At 43.0% G+C, this 20,415-nt stretch overlaps 1 protein-coding gene across 2 annotated transcripts; it reads left to right on the top strand.

Moving 5' to 3' along the window:
* Positions 1–4,289: 4,289 nt before the first annotated feature.
* Positions 4,290–18,340, top strand: drg1 (developmentally regulated GTP binding protein 1). 2 transcript variants are annotated; one of them, XM_041202261.1, is made up of 9 exons: positions 4,290–4,459; positions 8,144–8,267; positions 12,544–12,719; positions 13,388–13,457; positions 13,660–13,829; positions 16,647–16,777; positions 17,460–17,627; positions 17,722–17,844; positions 17,979–18,340. In XM_041202261.1, the coding sequence occupies exons 1-9, from the start codon at positions 4,421–4,423 to the stop codon at positions 18,076–18,078; spliced, it is 1,101 nt and encodes a 366-aa protein (XP_041058195.1). In that variant the 5' UTR covers positions 4,290–4,420; the 3' UTR covers positions 18,079–18,340. The 2 variants fall into 2 exon arrangements, with proteins under 2 accessions (XP_041058195.1, XP_041058196.1); XM_041202262.1 differs by lacking the exon at positions 4,290–4,459 and adding an exon at positions 4,900–4,940.
* Positions 18,341–20,415: the final 2,075 nt, after the last annotated feature.

Below are 20,415 nucleotides of genomic sequence, written 5' to 3'. Positions count from 1 at the left end.
CAGAAACATATAACTTTAGTAGTCAGTGATACTAACATTCAACAAACATAGTAAATTGTAGCATACATAGGAAGAAAGTAACTAAATTAAATAACACAAGTTAGAATGGCAGGACAGGTGTTAAGCAGCTCTGAGACATGGGTGATTTTAGACTTCAAGGCAATCCATGATAAACACATCTGCAGGAAGTGTAAGCAGCTTGAGGAATTTTGGATCAGGATTATTGATCTGGAAGTCGAAATGCAGACACTGCACAACATAAGGGAGAGGGGAGAAATACCAGGACACTTTGTTCCAGGAGACAGTCACACCTCTTAGAATAGGGTCATCTGCTTTGGCCAGCAGTGAGGGACAGGAGGATGTGACTGTCAGTGAGGCAGATAATGGGACCAAGCAGAGAGTGGTGCGGGAGCCTCAGACTTTGCAGTTGTCAAACAGGTTTGAGGTGCTCACAATCTGTGTGCATGAAAGCGAAGTCTGCTAGATGGAGGAGCTTGCAGTGGGAGGGGGAGGATCCAGTTGTCATGATCCATATAGGTACCAATGACATAGGTAGAACTAGGAAAGAGGTTCTGCAAAGCCATTATGAGGAACTATGTACCAAATTAAGAAGCAGAACTGCAAAGGTAATAATCTCTGGATAATTACCTGAGCCACGTGCAAATTGGCATGGGGCAACTAAGATTATAAAGATGAATATTTGGCTCAAAGACTGGTGTGGGAGAAGTGGGTTCCAGTTTGCGGGGCACTGGCATCAGTACTGGGGAAAGTGGAGGCTGTACTGTTGAGATGGTTTACACCTGAACTGTGCTGCGATGAGTGTCCTTGCAAATTGCATAACTAGGAAAGTAGAGAGGGCTTTAAACTAAACAAGAAGGGTGAGGGATCAAGTTTGGGTAGAGGTAGCAATTCAAGGTGTAGGGTCAAGACAAGAGACCAAAATAGTAATATGAGAAATGAGGTTCGGAGAATGGCAGGAAGGGACAGAGAGAAAAAAGCCTAAGAATACATCAACAGTCAAGACTAGATGTTACAAAGGTAACAAAAAGACAAAACTGAAGACTTGCCATCTGAATGCACGTAGCATTCATAACAAAGTAAATCAATTGATGGCCCACATTGAAGTAAATAAATATGGTCTGCTAGCAATTACGGAGACGTGGCCGGAGGACAACAAAGATTGGGTCCTTAATATTGAAGGGTACATGACATTCAAGAAGAATAGGAAGCTAGGTAAAGGTGGAGGGGTAGCACTGTTAATCAAAGAGGGCATTGGTGCAATAGTTAGAGATGACCTTGGTTCAGGAGATCAGGATGTAGAATCGATTTGGGTGGAGATGAGGAATAGTAGGGGGGAAAAGTCATTAGTGGGAGTGGTCTACAGGCCCCCTAAGAGTAGCCACAGTGTAGGACAAAGTATTCAAGAGAAAATATTGCGTGCTTGTGATAAAGGGACGGCAATAATCATGGTAATTTTAATTTACACATAAACTGGAAAAATCAGATTGGCAGTAGTTGCCCAGATCAGGGGTTCTTAGAATGCTTTTGAGATAGTTTCTTAGAGCAGCATGTTCTGGAACCAACCAGAGAGCAGGTTATATTAGACTTGGTAATGTGTAATGTGACAGGATTAATTAAAGACCTCAGAGTAAAGATACTCCTAGGTAGCAATAACCACAATATGATTGAATTTTATATCCAATTTGAAAGGGAGAAGAGCAGGTCTAAGACTAGTATCTTAAACTTAAATGAGGGCAACTATGTGGGGATGAAAGCTGAGCTAGCTGAAGTGAACTGGGAAACTAGGCTCGAGGATAAATCAATAGAGAAGCAGTGGCAGACATTTAAGGGGATATTTCAGAATATTCAGAGTAAGTACATTCCTACTATAAAGAAAAACTCTAAGGGAAGGACCCATCATCCTTGGTTAATTAAAGATGTTAAGGAAAGCATCAAACTTAAGGAAAAAGCAAACAACTCTGCAAAGATAAGTGGCATGACAGATGATTGGATAGAATATAAAGAGCAGCAGAGATTGGCTAAAAGGTTAATCAGGAGAAAGAAATTAGAGTATGAGAGGAAGCTAGTTAGAAATGTGAAAACGGATAGCAAGAGTTTCTACAGGTATTTAAAAAGGAAAAGAGTAAGTAAAGTGAGTGTTGGTCCTTTAGAGAGTGACAGTGGGGAGTTAATAGTGGATAATAAGGAAATGGAGGAAGAAATGAACAAATATTTTGCTTCTGTGTTCACTATGCAAAAAGTATTTCAGTAATAGCTACAAATCAGGAGAAAGGAACTTGGTGAAATTGAAATCACTAGGGAAGCAGTACTGAGTAAATTGATGGAGCTGCAGGCTGGCAAGTCTCCAGGCCCTGATGGACGACATCCTAGGATCTTAAAAGAGGTGGCTAATGAGATAGTTGATGCGCTGGTGCTAATTTTCCAAAATTCGCTAGATTCTGGAAAGGTTCCATCAGATTGGAAAGTAGCAAATATAACCCTTCTATTCAAGAAAGGACGGAGGCAGAAAACAGGAAACTACAGGCCAGCTAGCTTGAAGTCGATTGTGGGGAAGTTATTAGAATCGATCATTAAGGAGGTTATAGCTGGGCACTTAGAAGAGCTCAAGGTAATAGGGAAAAGTCAGCATGGTTTTGTGAAAGGGAAATCATGTTTAACCAATTTATTGGAGTTTTTTGAAGGAGTAACATGCACAGTGGATAAAGGGGAGCCTGTAGATGTACTGTACTTGGATTTCTAGAAGGCATTTGATATGGTGCCACATCAAAGATTATTGCAGAAAATAAAAGCTCATGGTGTAGGGGGGTAACATATTAGTATGGATAGAAGATTGGCTGGCTGGCAGAAAGCAGAGAGTATGCATAAATGGGTCTTTTTCTGATTGACAGGATGTGATGTGTGGAGTCCCACAGGGTTCTGTACTGGGACCTCAACTTCTTACAATTTACAACAATGACTTAGATAAGAGGAGTGAAGACACGGTAGCTAAATTTGCAGATGACACAAAGATAGGTAGGAAAGTATGTCGTGAAGAGGACATGAGGAGGTTGCAGATGGATATAAGTAGGTTGAGTGAGTGGGCAAAGATCTGGCAAATGGAGTTGAATGTGTGAAAATGTGAAGTTGTTTACTTCGGCAAGAAGAGCAAAAAAGCAGAGTATTATTTAAATGGAGAACGGCTGCATAATTCTGAGATGCAGAGGGATCTGGGTGTTCTAGTACACGAGTCATAAAAAGTTAGTTTCAGATACAGGAAGTGATTAAGAAGGCTAATGGAATGCTATCCTTTATTACGAGAGGGATTGAACATAAAAGTAAAGATGTTATGCTTCAGTTATACAGAGCATTGGTGAGACTGCATCTTGAGTACTGTGTGCAGTTTTGGTCTCCTTATTTAAGGAAGGATGTAAATGCATTGGAGGCGGTTCAAAGGAGGTTATAGATTGATACCTGGAATGTGTGGGTTGTCTTATGAGGAAAGGTTGGACAGACTGGGCTTGTTTTCAATGGAGTTTAGAAGAGTGAGGGGTGATTTGATTGAAGTATCCTGAACGACCTTGACAGGGTAGACATTGAAAGGATGTTTCCTGTTGTGGGTGAGTCCAGAACTAGGAGGCACTGTTTCAATATTAGGACAGAGATGAGGAGAATTTTTTTCTCAGAAGGTTGTGTGACTTTGGAATTCTCTACCTCAGAAGGTGGTGGAAGCGGGGTCATTGAATATTTTTAAGGCAGAGGTCGATAGATTCTTGTTAGGCAAGGGAATCAAAGGTTATCGGGGTTAGATGGGAATGTGGAAATCGAAACACAAGAAGATCTGCCATGATCTTATTGAATGGCAGAGCAGGCTCAAAGGGGCTGAAAGGTCTATTCCTCTTCCTACTTCTTATGTCGTTTAGGGAAGGAAATCTACTATACCCTTACCTGGTTGGGCCTGGCCCACATGTGACTCAGACCCACAGCAATCTGGTAGACTCTTAACTGGCTCTGAAATAAGCTAGCCAGCCACTTAGTTCAGGTGGCAATTAGGGATGTGCAACAAATGCTGGCGACCCTTGCAAGCGACACCCACAACACATGAATGAGTTTTTAAAAAAGTCTCTTTGTAACTTCTTACTGCTATGAACACACTTGTTGTGGAACCCTCTGGTCCTTCACAAACTGTGGTCCCTTTAAATGATTGCACCATTTGAGCTGCTGCAGCTGAGCAGCAAGGTGTAACTCTGGGTGAAGCATTACGCGCGCGTGCGCGGAGATGCTCCCCCAGCTTCGCCTCCCCGGAGTTCCAAATCCCGTCGAACAGTTGATCTCGCGAGGAGCCGGTTGTCCGATTCTGACGGGAAAATCCACCCGGTGAGCAAGCTGGGCCTCCGGGAGAGAGTGCAACACCGCCGCCAACATGAGCATCCTACAGAAAATCTCCGAGATTGAGGCCGAGGTAAGGCCAGGCCGAGCCGAGCCAAGAGTCAGGTCGTTCACATGTGGGCCTCACACCGAGAGGGAGAGAGGAGGTGAGGGCAGGGGGTCGGGCCTGTCACTGAGAGAATGAGGCCGCTCCAGTCATGGCGGGGAGGGGCTTAGGAAGCTGCTTCCTCACCACCCTCCCCCCATCCCCTCCCAGCATATGGATTTTAGGAACACAAGAATTAGGAGCAATAGTAGGCCTTTTGGCCACTCGCGCCTGCTCTGTCATTCGATAAGATCATGGCTAATCTGATTGTAGCTTCAACTCTGCTTATAAAAACAAAAAAACTGCGGATGCTGGAAATCCAAAACAAAAAACAGAATTACCTGGAAAAACTCAGCAGGTCTGGCAGCATCGGCGGAGAAGAAAAGAGTTGACGTTTCGAGTCCTCATGACCCTTCGACAGAACTTGAGTTCGAGTCCAAGAAAGAGTTGAAATATAAGCTGGTTTAAGGTGTGTGTGTGGGGGGTGGAGAGAGAGAGAGGTGGAGTGGGGGTGTGGTTGTAGGGACAAACAAGCAGTGATAGAAGCGGATCATCAAAAGATGTCAACAACAATATAACAAAAGAACACATAGGTGTTAAAGTTGGTGATATTATCTAAACGAATGTGCTAATTAAGAATGGATGGTAGGGCACTCAAGGTATAGCTCTAGTGGGGTTTTTTTTATAATGGAAATAGGTGGGAAAAGGAAAATCTTTATAATTTATTGGAAAAAAAAGGAAGGGGGAAACAGAAAGGGGGTGGGGATGGGGGAGGGAGCTCACGACCTAAAGTTGTTGAATTCAATATTCAGTCCGGAAGGCTGTAAAGTCCCTAGTCGGAAGATGAGGTGTTGTTCCTCCAGTTTGCGTTGGGCTTCACTGGAACAATGCAGCAAGCCAAGGACAGACATGTGGGCAAGAGAGCAGGGTGGAGTGTTAAAATGGCAAGCGACAGGGAGGTTTGGGTCATTCTTGCGGACAGACCGCAGGTGTTCTGCAAAGCGGTCGCCCAGTTTACATTTGGTCTCTCCAATGTAGAGGAGACCACATTGGGAGCAACGAATGCAGTAGACTAAGTTGGGGGAAATGCAAGTGAAATGCTGCTTCACTTGAAAGGAGTGTTTGGGTCCTTGGACGGTGAGGAGAGAGGAAGTGAAGGGCAGGTGTTGCATCTTTTGCGTGGGCATGGGGTGGTGCCATATCAACTCTGCTTTCCCGTCTGCCCCTGTAACCCTGAACTCCTTTGTTGATCAAAACTCTAACTCAGCCTTGGATATATTCAATGATCCACTGCTGTCTGGGAAATCCCTTCTTGAACAGGGGCTCCACATTAGCTGTTTTCCAGTCCGCTGGGGCCTTCCCAGAATCCAGTGAGCTCTGGAATATTTCGACCAACACCTCCACTATCTCTGCAGCCTTCAAATCCCTTGGATGCAGGCCATCAGGCCCTGGCAACTTGTCTGTCTTTAGTCCCATTACTTTGTCAAATACTTTGTCCCTCGTGATAGAGACTGTTACAAGATCTTTCCTCCCATTAGCTCCTTGCTTCTCTGATATCTTTGGAATGTTTATAGTGTCCTCCACTGTGAAGACTGTTTAAATTATCTGTCATTTTCCTGTTCCCCTTTATCAATTCTCCAGTCGCATCCTCCAAGGGACAAAGTATTTGACAAACTAATGGGACTAAAGGCCGCTTTAGACAACTCTTTCTTCATACCCCTGTAATTGCCCTTACTTAAGCTGAGGACACTGGTTTGAGATCTGAGTTACTCGACCTTAAACTGAATTTGAACTTCTACCATGTTGTGATCCCTACCCTTTAGAGGATCCTTAACTACGATATATCTTAATAATCCCACCTCAATACACAGATTAGATCTAAAATAGCCTGTTCCTGGGTAGGTTCTGCAACATATTGCTCTAAGAAACAATCCCTGATGCACTCTACAAATTTGCCTTCCATGTTACTCCTGCCAATCCAATTTGTCCAGTCAATATGCAGATTAAAATCCTCATGACAACTGTAGTTGACGTTTCGAGTCCTCATGACCCTTCGACAGAACTTGAGTTTGAGTCCAAGAAAGAGTTGAAATATAAGCTGGTTTAAGGTGTGTGTGTGGGGGGCGGAGAGAGAGAGAGAGAGAGAAGTGGAGTGGGGGTGTGGTTGTAGGGACAAACAAGCAGTGATAGAAGCGGATCATCCAAAGATGTCAACAACAGTAGTACAAAAGAACACATAGGTGTTGAAGTTGGTGATATTATCTAAACGAATGTGCTAATTAAGAATGGATGGTATAGCTCTAGTGGGGGTGGGGACAGCATAAAAGATTTTTAAAAAATTAAAAAAAAAAAATTTTTTTTTAAATAATGGAAATAGGTGGGAAAAGGAAAATCTTTAAGATTTATTGGAAAAAAAAAGGAAGGGGGAGACAGAAAGGGGGTGGGGATGGGGGAGGGAGCTCACGACCTAAAGTTGTTGAATTCAATATTCAGTCCGGAAGGCTGTAAAGTCCCTAGTCGGAAGATGAGGTGTTGTTCCTCCAGTTTGCGTTGGGCTTCACTGGAACAATGCAGCAAGCCAAGGACAGACGTGTGGGCAAGAGAGCAGGGTGGAGTGTTAAAATGGCAAGCGACAGGGAGGTTTGGGTCATTCTTGCGGACAGACCGCAGGTGTTCTGCAAAGCGGTCGCCGAGTTTACGTTTGGTCTCTCCAATGTAGAGGAGACCACATTGGGAGCAACGAATGCAGTAGACTAAGTTGGGGGAAATGCAAGTGAAATGCTGCTTCACTTGAAAGGAGTGTTTGGGTCCTTGGACGGTGAGGAGAGAGGAAGTGAAGGGGCAGGTGTTACATCTTTTGCGTGGGCATGGGGTGGTGCCATAGGAGGGGGTTGAGGAGGAGGGGGTGATGGAGGAGTGGACCAGGGTGTCCCGGAGGGAGCGATCCCTACGGAATGCCGATAGGGGGGGTGAAGGGAAGATGTGTTTGGTGGTGGCATCATGCTGGAGTTGGCGGAAATGGCGGAGGATGATCCTTTGAATGCGGAGGCTGGTGGGGTGATAAGTGAGGACAAGGGGGACCCTATCATGTTTCTGGGAGGGAGGAGAAGGCGTGAGGGCGGATGTGCGGGAGATGGGCCGGACACGGTTGAGGGCCCTGTCAACGACCGTGGGTGGAAAACCTCGGTTAAGGAAGAAGGAGGACATGTCAGAGGAACTCCTGTCAGCCATCATCACTGGTGCATTCACCATGGCAACATCACTTGCCAACCAATCACCGCTGTTTCATATACAGTATAAATTGTGGTTTTCTCCTTAGATTGGTAGAGTGCAAGATAAAAAGCTTAGACTTTTTTTTTCAGCAATACTCAAATTCTGCACTACCAAAGGACTATATATTAAATTAAATCTGCTGAGTGTGGCTGATGTATAAGGGGCAAGCTATTTGCATGCCTTCTGTAAACACAGAAGGGGCCAGGTAACTTGCAGAGAATAAGATAAGTTGATAGAGCTGGTGAGGTTCAGTCCTGGTGTGCTTTTGATTTAATGTTTTGGAGTAATTACTGGAATACAACTGAGGGGTTTAGGTGACGTAACTGTTTTGCTTTCACAGTCTTAAGCAGTCTCCCAGGCTTATAATTCTCTGAATCTCTTCCTTGGTCTCTTGGTCAGATGGCCCGGACACAGAAGAACAAAGCAACAGCTCACCATTTGGGGCTTCTGAAAGCTCGTCTGGCCAAACTACGGCGAGAACTTATCACCCCTAAGGGTGGAGGTGGAGGAGGACCTGGTGAAGGTACAGTGAGTTGGTTTATGTGGCTATATTTGAGAAACAGTGGCTTTATAAGGAGCGCTCTGATTTTCAGATTCTAGGACACTTCACAGATATGTTAGATATTGATATGAAGTTTGTGAATATTAAGCACTTTAAAGCCTTCACATGTTGTTCACACAGTATTCCTTTTAATCTGCTGTAACCCATTTTTATAGCAAAATGACTTTCATTTCAGTGCTTTATATGATGAGAAGGAGAGCAGTCGAAGAGGGAGATATTCAGAAAAGTTTTGAAAACTGAGAGGAAGGAGTCAATGCAGTGATAATTGGGAAGAGGAATTCCAAATGATGTGAAATGTTGTGTTTGATAGAACCGCCACCAATAGTTAAGTGGTGTTTAATAGTTGGAGAACATGGAATGAGCCAGAGGGGTTCAAAAACAAGGCTGAGGATCTTAAAATCCATTTGTCGAAGCACAGGGAGCTAGTGGAACTTGACAAGGGCAGAGAGAGGAGCGGAGAGACTGCATTCCAGCCCTTTGGAGAGAATATGGGAGTTTTGAGATTTATTTTTTGAATAAGGTTGAGAGTTGATAATGGGGATTTTGAAAGAGGTTGAGGGCAGTGCTGGAGGATAGAGAGAATTTGGTAATGTATGGACTGAGGAGGGAACCTGAGAAGGATGCACTGGAAGAGGCCATGGGTGGCCAAGGTGGTGGGATGGATGGAGGAGAGTCAGATACAGCTGCACCAGTGGTCCTAATTTTGGCTGATGCAGTGATGGCACAGTGCCTGAAACTGACATGGTGGCACAAAGTTGCAATTTTGTGTAGACCTCTACTATCACAAAACTTCCAGTTAAAATATAGAATGGCATATCTTTAGATCTAAAACAAACAGAATAACTTCCTCACAAAAAATCTGTTGCCTGCAAACAAAATGTTCAGGTGTGCCACATCCTGTAATTACAGAAATAACCTGAACAGAAAGAATTCAACTTCAAAATTGGCTGCTGATTCTCAAGTATTTGTAATATCTTAACTTCTGAGCTCCCCAGCATCGGATTGGGCGTGTACCCCAAAGATGCGCTGGGGAATCCCTCTCGGAACTTCACAGGTAAGCATTTGCACGGCAGTTACCCAGAAGTGCCAGCTTCCTCTGGCCAATTGCCCTGTGCAGGGACCCATCCAAAATTGTGATTTAAAACGCAAACTTTGGATGGTTCCAACAGGGTTACGCCAATAGTTACCTAGAAGAAGTCAGAAGAATTCAAATCTCTTCTAATTTCTGGGTAACTATTGTAAAAACCCAGACCCTCCCCCTGCCCCCACAGGCTTCCCCCAGCACCCCGGACCAGCCAGAGGACTCACCCCACCCTGACTCCCCACACCCCCAAACACTTGCCCATGGAGATTTCTCCCACCCGCGGGACTCCTCACCTGAACCCCCCACCTGCATGCGAGCCTGACTCTCACCCTGACCCGACTGGACCTCCACTCAGCAGGCCCAATCCGACACCCCCACCACTCTGAGGTCTGACCAGACCCCTCCCCACCCTCCCCAAATGTGTGACCCCCTCCAAATAGCCAACGACCCCCCCCAAACCTCCTCCCAATGTCCGACACCCTAACCCCTGAGTGTCTGGCCCACTCCACCCCCTCCCGATGTCTGAAACACCCCCAAATGTGCACTTGCCTTCTCCCTGGCGTGTCAGTTTCAATCGGGCCTTTAAACTTATCTGATTTATGGCAGCTAGAGCCGTAAAAAAAGGGGGCTTATCCTCCTTCACTTCTACTCTGCTGGACAGCGATGCTGGGATTTGGGGACAGCTGCGCTGCCTGGATCTCGCCTGGCTTGAGTTGGAAGGTCAAGCATGACAGGCACGGAATAAATTTGGCATAGATAAGTGGGCATGGAGTGGCAGTCTGGCACTGGTTGCCACTCAGAGGAAGTTCCTGCCCAAATAAAGTGGTGTTTCTGCTCGTACAGTATATTGTTTTATTGAAGTTTAGTTTAACACCAGTTGTCCAACCCGGTTTTACAGTTTAACTATTTTCATGGAATATTATTGCATAATTTGTAGCAAATAAACATTCCCTTCAGGGATAAAAATCCCACTGGAGTAGCAGTCCAAATGTGGCTAACATGAGAAATTAAATATATGAAAGGAAGGGACTTATAATATTAAGAGTAAAGAGGAGTATTCCTGAGATCAGGAGGAGTTTCTAATTTGGAAAAGTGTGCTGAAGAAATTAATAGAGAAATAGGACATAAGAGTATTCTAGCAAGCAACATAAGAACAGGCTGTAACAGCTGCTATAGGTACGTGAAAAGGAAGAACCTAGCAAAAATTAACATGCATTAACCTAAAGGCAGAGAGAGGAGAAATTTTAATGGAAAATAAGGAAATGTCAGAGTCATTAAACAAAGACTTTATATCTTTCTGCACAAGGCAAAACACAAAAGAAAATTGTCAATAGCAGGGGACCAAAGGTCGAATGAGTGAGGAACTTAAATTAATTAGTATTAGTAAAAATATAGTACTAGAGAAATTAATGGAACCAAAAGTCACCAAATCCCCTCAACCTGGTGGCCAACAATCGTGGGGTTTTAAAAGAGGCATCCACAGAAATAGTGGATGCACTGGCTTTGACTTTCCACAATTCCCTGGATTCTAGAAGTGTCTCTCAATTGGAAGATTGCAAATGTAATCCTACTTCTCAAGAAAGGAGGGAGAGAGAAAACAGGGAACAATAAGCCTAACATCCAAATCTATTATTAGGGGCATGATAATAGGGCACTTCAAAAATTGTATGTTTGGGCAGAGTCAGCATGGATTTATCAAAAAAATTGTATTTGATAATTTTTTTTTAAGGTCACAATGAGCATGGTGGAGAAGGGGGAACCAGTGGATGTTGTGTGTTTGGGTTTTCAAAAGGCATTTAATAAAGTGCCACATAGGAGGTTATTACACTAAATTAGGGCCCATGAAATTGGGGTTAATTTATTAGCATGGATTGAGAATGAGTTAACTAATAGAAAATAGAGTAAGAATAAATGGGTCTTTGCGTGTTGGCAGGGTGCTGGAAGAATCAATGCTTGGACCTCAGCTATTTCCAATCTATATTAATGAATTAAATGCAGGAACTGAGTGTCACCTATCCAGATTTTCTGCCCTAAAAGTTAGATAAGAAAGTAAGCTGTGAGGAGGACGTAAAGAGACTGCAAAGGAATAGACAGGTCAAGTGAGTGAGCAATAATATGACAGATGAAACATAACGTGGAGAAATGTGAAGTTCTACACTTTGTAGGAAAAACAGAAAAGTAGAGAATTTTTTAAATAGAGACTGGGAAATGTTATTCTTCAGAGGGACCTTGGTATTTTTGTCACAAAAAGTTAGCAAGCAAATGGTATGTTAGCCTTTATTACTAAGGGATTGGAGTATAAGAATAAAGAGGTCTTGCTGCAATTATTTAGAGCTATGGTGAGACCACAGCTGAAGTACTGTGTATAGTTTTGGCCTTTTTTTTTACCTAAGGAAGGATATAATTGCCAGTTGCAACAAAGCTTCATTCGACAGGACAGTTTCATTAGAAATGAGGAGCGATTGAGTAGACTAGTCTATATTCCCTGGAATTTAGAAGAATGAGGGGTGGTCTTTTTGAGACATAAATTCTTCAAGGGCTTAACAGGTAAACAACAGAGAATTTTTAATGGAAAATAAGGAAATGTCAGAGTCATTAAACAAAAACTTTATATCCTTCTGCACAAGGCAAAACACAAAGGAAAATTGTCAATAGCAGGGGACCAAAGGTCTAATGAGTGAGGAACTTAAATAAATTAGTACTAGTAAAAATATAGTACTGGAGAAATTAATGGAACCAAAAGTCACCAAATCCTCTCAACCTAGTGGCCAACAATCGTGGGGTTTTAATGATGTTTCCCTTGCTGGAGAATCTAGAATTAGAGGGTCACGGTCTCAGGATAAGGGTCTGCCATTTAGCACTGAGGTTGGGGAGAAGCTTCTTATTCACCATTGAGAATCTTTTGAAATTCTCTACTCCAGAGAGCTTAAGTATCATTGAATATTTTTGAGACACAGATCAATAGATTTTTGGGTACTAAGGGAATCAAGGGATACAGGGATAGTGTGACTTGAAGTAGAAGATCAGCCGTGATCATCTTGGATGGTGTTGTAGGCTCGAAGGGCTGAATGGCCTATTCCTGTTCCTTTTTAACTAATGTTTGCTGAACCTTTATCATTATGCAAATTTATTTCCTTTTCCCATTGCTATTAGGATTTGACGTTGCAAAGACTGGAGATGCCCGGATTGGGTTTGTGGGCTTTCCTTCTGTTGGAAAATCGACATTACTGAGTAACCTGGCTGGAGTATACTCTGAGGTTGCAGCCTATGAGTTTACCACCTTGACCACGGTACCGGGCGTGATTCGCTATAAAGGAGCTAAGATACAGGTATGAGGTGGAAACACACTCAATCACCACAGGCAGAGTTAGGGTGTGCGCAGTTAGACAAAGATGTCTCTTGCCTTTCCTTCCAGCCATGCTAACTCTACTCACACAGTACAAGTTTGACAATGAGAGTTCATTCCTCCTCCCCACCCTTTCCTTACAGTGTGTGGGAGTTTCCATTCACTGCAGCCATCAGCAAGTGTCGGAAGAATTTGCTATTAGGTTAATGCCACTGGTGGCATTAAAGTGGCCTCCTGATTGCAGTCGCATTATGGATTGTGGCTCCATAAATACTGTTTAAAAAAAAAGCAGTGTATAGTGAATGGCTCTATAAAGACATTGTAAAAATTGTGGACAGAGATTGCTCTGAAAAGTTTGGGCAAATGTAAAAGCAGTTAAAGATACAGACTGGAGAAACATAATCTCCAAGTCCAGAGCAGGCCTATCGTGAACAGTGAAAGGAATGGTGGTTTTGGAATCTGGATTCCTGGAAATGAGAGAGAGGTGGTCTGTTGAATTAGGCCTCGAGCGGACGGTACATTATGACAGAGAGGCTGTAAGTGATAGTGAAATGGTGTATTGAGGTGGAATTTGAAAGCTCTTTCATTTGTGTAATGCTTAATTCACTTGTTTGGCCACTGATTGTTTAAATGTTTATGTTTCCTGTCCAGCTGCTAGATCTTCCTGGTATCATTGAGGGAGCTAAAGATGGTAAAGGCCGAGGGCGTCAAGTTATTGCTGGTAAGTTGTATAGTTCAACTGGTGTACAATTAAGAACGTAATAGAATTATTTTGAGTAAAGGACTGTACTGTATTTATCTCTGCACATCTTGCAGAACGAAGTACTAGAGTGTTTCTGGGGGGAGGGGTGTAAATAAATGTCTTTTTTAGGAGGATTAGTTGATAAACTTGACCACATCATTGCATCCCTTGTGTCTTTCAGTGGCTCGTACCTGCAATCTGATCCTTATTGTACTGGACGTGCTGAAACCGCTGGCACACAAGAAAATAATTGAGAATGAGGTGGAAGGGTTTGGAATCCGGCTTAACAAGCAGCCGCCCAACATTGGATTCAGAAAGAAGGACAAAGGAGGCATTAACCTGACGTCGACGGTGAGTGAGAAGAATTTAAGTGGGAGAAGGTTGAAATTAAATCAGAATTCCACTAAGCTGTGAGCTGGTTTGATCAGTACGAGTGTTACCTGATTGGAAATCAGTTGAAGCAGTTGCTTAGTGATGGTGGGTGTGCTGTAGAGTTGGTGTTGGATTGTGTTATATGATCTAAGAAAATTTTGCCCTTTAAATTATGTGGTGTGTTATTAGCATGTGAACACTTAACAAGTTCATTCAAAGTTTCTTTGCTCTGTCAAAACATATTGAATTGAAGATAAACGTGAAAATAGGGCAAGGGAATTTTACATACCCACTTCTAAACTTCTAATATCACATGAGATAACGAAGATAATGAATATTCAGTTTAAGGACTAACCCACAATCTAGATTTAATCCCCTCTTTGCTGGAATTTGACATCGAAAGAGAAAATGCTGGAAATGCTCAGCTAGTGTAGCAGGATCTATGGAGAGTTAACATTTTGGGTCAATGACTTTTCATTAGGAAAGGGTGTTCTGATAAAGGGCAGAATCATCCCAGATTTGCACTGAATGTGGTAGCGGGCGGGAAAAACGACCATAGAACCATAGAAAAGTTACAGCACAGAAAGGCCACTCAGCCCATCTTGTCCATGCCAGCCTGAGGATACCCAGGTGCCCTTTCTAATCCTACCTTCCTGCACCCGGCCCATAGCCCTGCAGCTTACAGCACTTTAGGTGCAGATCCAGGTATTTTTTAAAAGAGTTTAAAGTTTCTGCCTCTACCACCAACTTGGGCAGTGAATTCCAGACACCCCCTACCCTTTGCGTAAAAAAAGTTCTTCCTCATGTCCCCCGTACACCTTCTGCCACTTATCTTGAATCTATGTCATTTTACTCGCTGACCGCAAAGGCGGCTCCTCGCAATGTATTGTCCCAATCCGCTGCATTAATTATGCATTCTTGGGAAACACGCCATTTCGATGGTGGGTAGGCTCCGATTCGCCCACCTCGCCGCATCATCATACTGGGCACCACATTTAAAGTACAGCTGCACACACATCTCTGTGCTTCCAGCCCAGGACTGCTGCAAATAAGACATGGTCCTGAAAGGCAAGAAGACTGCAGCCCCCTGGTCTAGTGACACATCCCTCGATCACCTTTTGGACACTGTGGAGGCCCCACTGCATGTCCTTTACCCCCGCTCTGGCCGCTGGAGGGGCAGTTACATTACTACTTTAGCTTGGTAGATGATGGCAGTGATCACCAGTGCTGCACAGAAGAGGTTGGTCGTCCAATGCAGATAGCGATGAATGATCTCATCCGTGCAGCCATTGTATGGCAACTATCTCATCACTCGAAACTCTCACACTCAAGCCCATCTCACATTCACTGGCATCTCACTCACTGCCAGCTCAAAGGACATCAGCATCCATTCTCTCCCACACCCTCACATGTCAATCCAGCCTCATCAGCTGGAGACTACCTCCTCATTCCTCACCATCTTGAGGCCAGTTATACAGATTAACATGTGCCCCCACACACACCCTGGGATCCCGCCCCCCTGCTCAGTACAGCCATCCTGCAGATTCTTCTCTTGCCTGAGGCCAGTTCTTCCCTTCCCAAGCAAGCCCTAGCCCTTCAGCCGTTGAAAAGCCATCCACGCTTTATGGATGGTCTGGTAGATAGAGCTGTCTGTTATCTCCCCCCCCCCTCCCAAAGTGCTATGGTGAAGCCTGGTGCTGATGACTGCGAGTGCTGCCTAAAGCATGGTATGTAAACAACCCTTGACGTCCAGAGCGAAGTGCAGTCCGCCAAGTGCACACTGTTGTGCAACAGGTCGGCATGCAATCACACTTGGATGATCTAGCATGTGGGACTGATTCCGGCGAGCATATAATGATATGCAGATGGTTACAATGAGGTTCCCAATGTCTGATAGCGGGAAATGCAGCCTGCCATTGATGGGAAGAGCGGATGATTGCAAACTGGTTCACAATGTCGTGAAACCGATTTTTGGCCTTCTCACCATATTGTCTGCTCACGCTGCTGAATACACCCAATGGCAGTGGCACGGGAAATTCTGCCCAAAGTGTTTCTTTGTATCTACCTGATCAAATTCTTTTAATTTAAATATAAGCCAAGTTTATTCAACCTGACCACATAACTTAGCCCTTTAAGCACTAGCATTCTGGTGAAGCTGCGCAGCACCCCCTTCACGGCCAAATTTCATTAGGTTATGTCCGAAACTGAATGCAGTAACGCAAATGGAGGCTCGCTAAGCTGCAACTGAATTGTAACATCCTCCCCTTGTAATCCAACCACCTATTGAGATAAAAGCCAACATTCCATTAGTCTTTGTTGATTACATTTTGTACCTGTACTTTGTGATTTGTTGCCATTGGAACCAATCCCCAGTAAGTCTGTGCTTTTGCTAGGGGAGGAGTGCTAGGCCATGTTCTTGTATGGAATGTGCTGAAACTAGTATGAAAGTGATAGTGATAAAGAGTTCATTTAAAAAAAGTTGCACTGTTCAAATACTTGAAGGAAAATTTGTGGTAGGAACCATAAACAGACTAAAATGGCAACACCAGTAGGATGCAGTATCCCTGTGAATGTGTAGGGCAAATCTGCTGCTTCTGTGCCGGTCATCCAGTTGCTGGCAAATGGATTGAATGATCAGTTGATTTAATTATGACTTGGCACAGCACAACTATGCTGTGCTTAATCTCAGATTGTGTTTAGAGCTGTGTGTATAATCTGGAATGTTTTGAATTTCCTTTGATGCAATCTGTTTAATCTTGTATGATCCCTTTTTCTTCCCCCCCTGCCCCCCAACAGTGTGTGCAGAGCGAGTTGGACATGGATACTGTTAAAAGTATCCTTGCTGAATACAAAATCCACAATGCAGATATCACATTACGCAGCGATTCAACAGCAGATGATCTAATTGATGTGGTTGAGGGTAATCGGTAAGTGCTCTTTGGCGTCTGTATCAGATACTACACTACAAATTACTCAGCCTGATAATCTAATTTGGTACCCATCCCTTTTTGGAAATAGATTACTAAAAGTGTTCTACAGTTTGTGTTATAAATGTGGACATAGGACTTTGTAATGGAAATAGTTGACAGGAGCTGTGCATAAGTTTTTTTAAAAGTATACTCAATGGATTCTTATATCTTTTGTGAAAAATCTATACATGGACTCCCCAACTCACTTTCTGGATCCCCTGTTGCCCCAACCTCACAATACTTTGTACAGTAATGGGAATGTTGATGCTTCTGGATGTTCACTCGTTGACTCTTCTTTAATAGTTCATACATTTTTTTCACTAATGATGTTTCAGTTCAAACTGAGGTCACTATCAAGTTATATCCCAATCTGAATCAAGAAGCAATAGCCATTTAAGTGGTGTTTGTCAACCAGAATGAAGTGGAAATTGAGCATTGACAAAAATACACTAATTTTAGTCAAGTAAAATTTCTTCTGAAGAAGAGGTTAAAATTTGAGATTGAGTAAAAGACCGGTCAGGTTGTAATACCTGCACTTTTATACAATGTCTCAGCAGTCAATATAGATTTATTTCAGGCTTTTGCACACAGTTCCATTTGGGCAACATATTGACTTGCTGTCTTGTTTTATGTGCTACAGGGTATATATCCCATGTATTTATGTTCTAAACAAAATTGACCAGATCTCTTTGGAGGAACTGGATGTCATTTACAAAATACCGCACTGTGTGCCAATCTCTGCACACCACCGCTGGAACTTTGATGATCTACTGGAAAAATTATGGGATTACTTGCAACTTGTACGGATGTAGGTATCGGCTAAGTGTGGATGATAACTTGTTAATTCTTGTTTGTTTTGTTGGGATTCTTTGGCTAAATGGTCTGAACTTTTATTATTGTAGTTACACCAAACCCAAGGGACAGTTACCTGACTACAGTTCCCCAGTCGTGTTACCACATCGAAAAACTACAGTCGAGGATTTCTGCATGAAAATCCACAAAAACCTAATTAAAGAATTCAAATAGTAAGTTTTGCTCTTGCCTTTGTCTGTATCAATTGTCTCAGCAGCAGCAGGCTCCTGGTACCTCACCCCAAAGTTGTAGACTAGGGTTCAAAAAAAGTGGATGCAGTGAGTAACAACTGTATTTTCTATTTCAGTGCTTTGGTGTGGGGTTCCTCTGTGAAATATAACCCACAGAAGGTTGGCAAGGACCATGTGCTGGAAGATGAGGATGTAATTCAGATAGTCAAGAAGTAAAATGGGAAATTTCCATCATTGGCTCGAAGCTCCTTTCTCCTGTTTCCCTATTGGTGCCAAACTCCATCATACCATGCTTGATAAACTTCTAGTCACTGCAAGAATTTGAATGAGAACCTGTTTGATTAAACTGCAGAGATATTGTTTCGTCCAAAATGGTTGCAAAAGGGGACATGAGAATCTTGTGTTTAAACATGCAGTTGCTATGGTATAATTTAGCTAATAAAGACAGACATATTCTGAGGAACAGAATTGAACATCACTGCTGAAACATTTGGTGCCATTATTTAAATTAATTTAGCAGCAATAATTGTTGTGGCTCCTTGTATTGAAGTGATTATTGCAGCATTGAATTTATCACTCCTAATCTTGAACAGATGTTGTCTGTGGAGGAAGTAACATCCTGAAAATACAATGAATTGCTTTTTATTTCTCCTCCTTGTAGTAGTTGAAAGGTGTCTAAACTGCAAATCCTGGCTACTTAATCCTATTTACAGGCAAATTGTTGGTTGGTCCTACTTCCATTCACAGCCATTGGGGATATGCATCTAAACTTTACAAGTGACGCCCTAAGGATGCATGCAAATTCCTGTACAGAAACTCTAATACCCTTGTAATGGAGAAAGCAGCAAACCAAGAGACGTTGATGTTCTTGCCTAGAGGTTATGTTATCTTTCTCCTCTTCCCCACTCTCTCCGAAACAACATACTTATGTAGCTGGTATTTTCCCAATAATAAATGTCCACCGTGGAGACAGCCTTCACAGACTGCTCAGAACCTAGAAACGTAGTAATTCTTACTCAATCTAAAAACATCTTTAGCTAGGACGACAAAAACTGTTGCAAAACAAACATTCACAAAACAAATTGATGCTGGGTCGAACAAATTGGATGAACACTTTTAATTGGGTTTGGATTTATGTCCATTGTCAAAATGCTGTTTAATAAGAAAACTCAACACAAGTGCAAGAAGCAGATGGAAATGGACACTAGTGCAGAGAAACCAAAAAACCTTTTTTCTGGATCACCAGAGTGATGGTAAAACTGCTTGTAGACATGGTACTCAAAAGGACCATCGAAAATCATATTCACTAGTTATAATCCTTGCTATTGTTGTTTGGAACTTGAGCATGGCTGGAGTCACTCTGGTCCATCTGACAGACTCAACTATGTGGATAGCATATTTAGGAGGTGGTCACAGCACAGGCTGAGTGAAGATAGGGAATGGGTAAACACTAGACAGTTTAGAAGGTCCAGGTGGGTAACACAGGAGTCTGAGTCCATCTCACTCATGAACTACTATTCCATTTTAAGTACTGGTAAGGGTGATGGGTCCTCAGATGAGTGCAGCCAGAGGCAGGTCTGTTGTATTCAAGGTGGCACAGGAAGAAGAGCAATAGTTAGAGGAATAGGCTGGCATTTCTGCAGTTGTAGATATTATTCCAGGATGGTATGTTGCCTTAGTCATGTCAGTATCACAATGGCTGCAGGACATTTTTTGGGGGGAGGGTAAACAGCCAGAGGTTATGGTCCACAGGGATATCAAGGAGATTTTAAAAAAGGACTTTAAAAAGATAATCTCAGGCTTACACCCAGTGCTGCATGCCAGTGAATACAGAAATAGACTACAGCAAATGAACGTGTAGGAGGGGAAGGCTTTTGATTTCTGAAGGGCTGGTTCTAGGGCAGGAGACCTGTACAGGGGGGGCATTACACCCAATATCCTCAGGTTTGCTAGTACTGTTGGGTCCGGGTTTAAACTAGGTTAGCAAAGGAAGATGGAAGCTGGAGGGGGAATTCAGATAGGAGAGGAACAAAGCTGGGAATGCTAGGAAGAAAAGGGGTAAGTGAAATTGGAAGGCAATGGAAACAAGGACCAGCATCAAATGGGATCAAAATAGAGGCAAAATTAAAGGGTCTGACTTGATGCAACATTCACAACAGGTAGGTGTTTTGACAGCACAAAAAGTATCAGGTATGATTGACTTATCATTACAGAGATGGGGCTGCAGGGTGACCAAAGCTGGGAACTGAATATTTAAGTGTATTTGACATTTAGGAAGGAAAGGCCAAAAAGGAAGATGGGATAGCACTATTAAAGGATGAGATCAGTACATCCTCAGGAGTACCTTCAAATCAAAAGATGTGGAATCAGTTTGGGTGGAGCTAAAAAACAGCAAAGGGTAACAAACATTGGTGGGAGTTATTTATAGGCCACCATAAAGTCATTACCCTTGTTACAGGCATCTCTAAAGTAATCATGGGGAACTCCAATCTTCACTCAGGAATCCGCTATCAGAGGACGACTCTGGATACTCCATTGTTGAATATGTCGAAG

This window comes from Carcharodon carcharias, chromosome 13 (assembly GCF_017639515.1).
Source record: "Carcharodon carcharias isolate sCarCar2 chromosome 13, sCarCar2.pri, whole genome shotgun sequence".
NCBI lineage: Eukaryota > Metazoa > Chordata > Chondrichthyes > Lamniformes > Lamnidae > Carcharodon > Carcharodon carcharias.
The sequence above is the reverse complement of the archived record's forward strand: the minus strand, read 5'-3'. Positions and strand labels throughout refer to the sequence as shown.

Coding starts and splice junctions, on each gene's coding strand:
- drg1 (XM_041202261.1), top strand. CDS start 4,421: ATGAGCATCCTACAGAAAATCTCCGAGATTGAGGCCGAG. Junction 13,458..13,659: donor AGGGCGTCAAGTTATTGCTG/GTAAGTTGTATA, acceptor TGTGTCTTTCAG/TGGCTCGTACCTGCAATCTG. Junction 16,778..17,459: donor GATGTGGTTGAGGGTAATCG/GTAAGTGCTCTT, acceptor TATGTGCTACAG/GGTATATATCCCATGTATTT.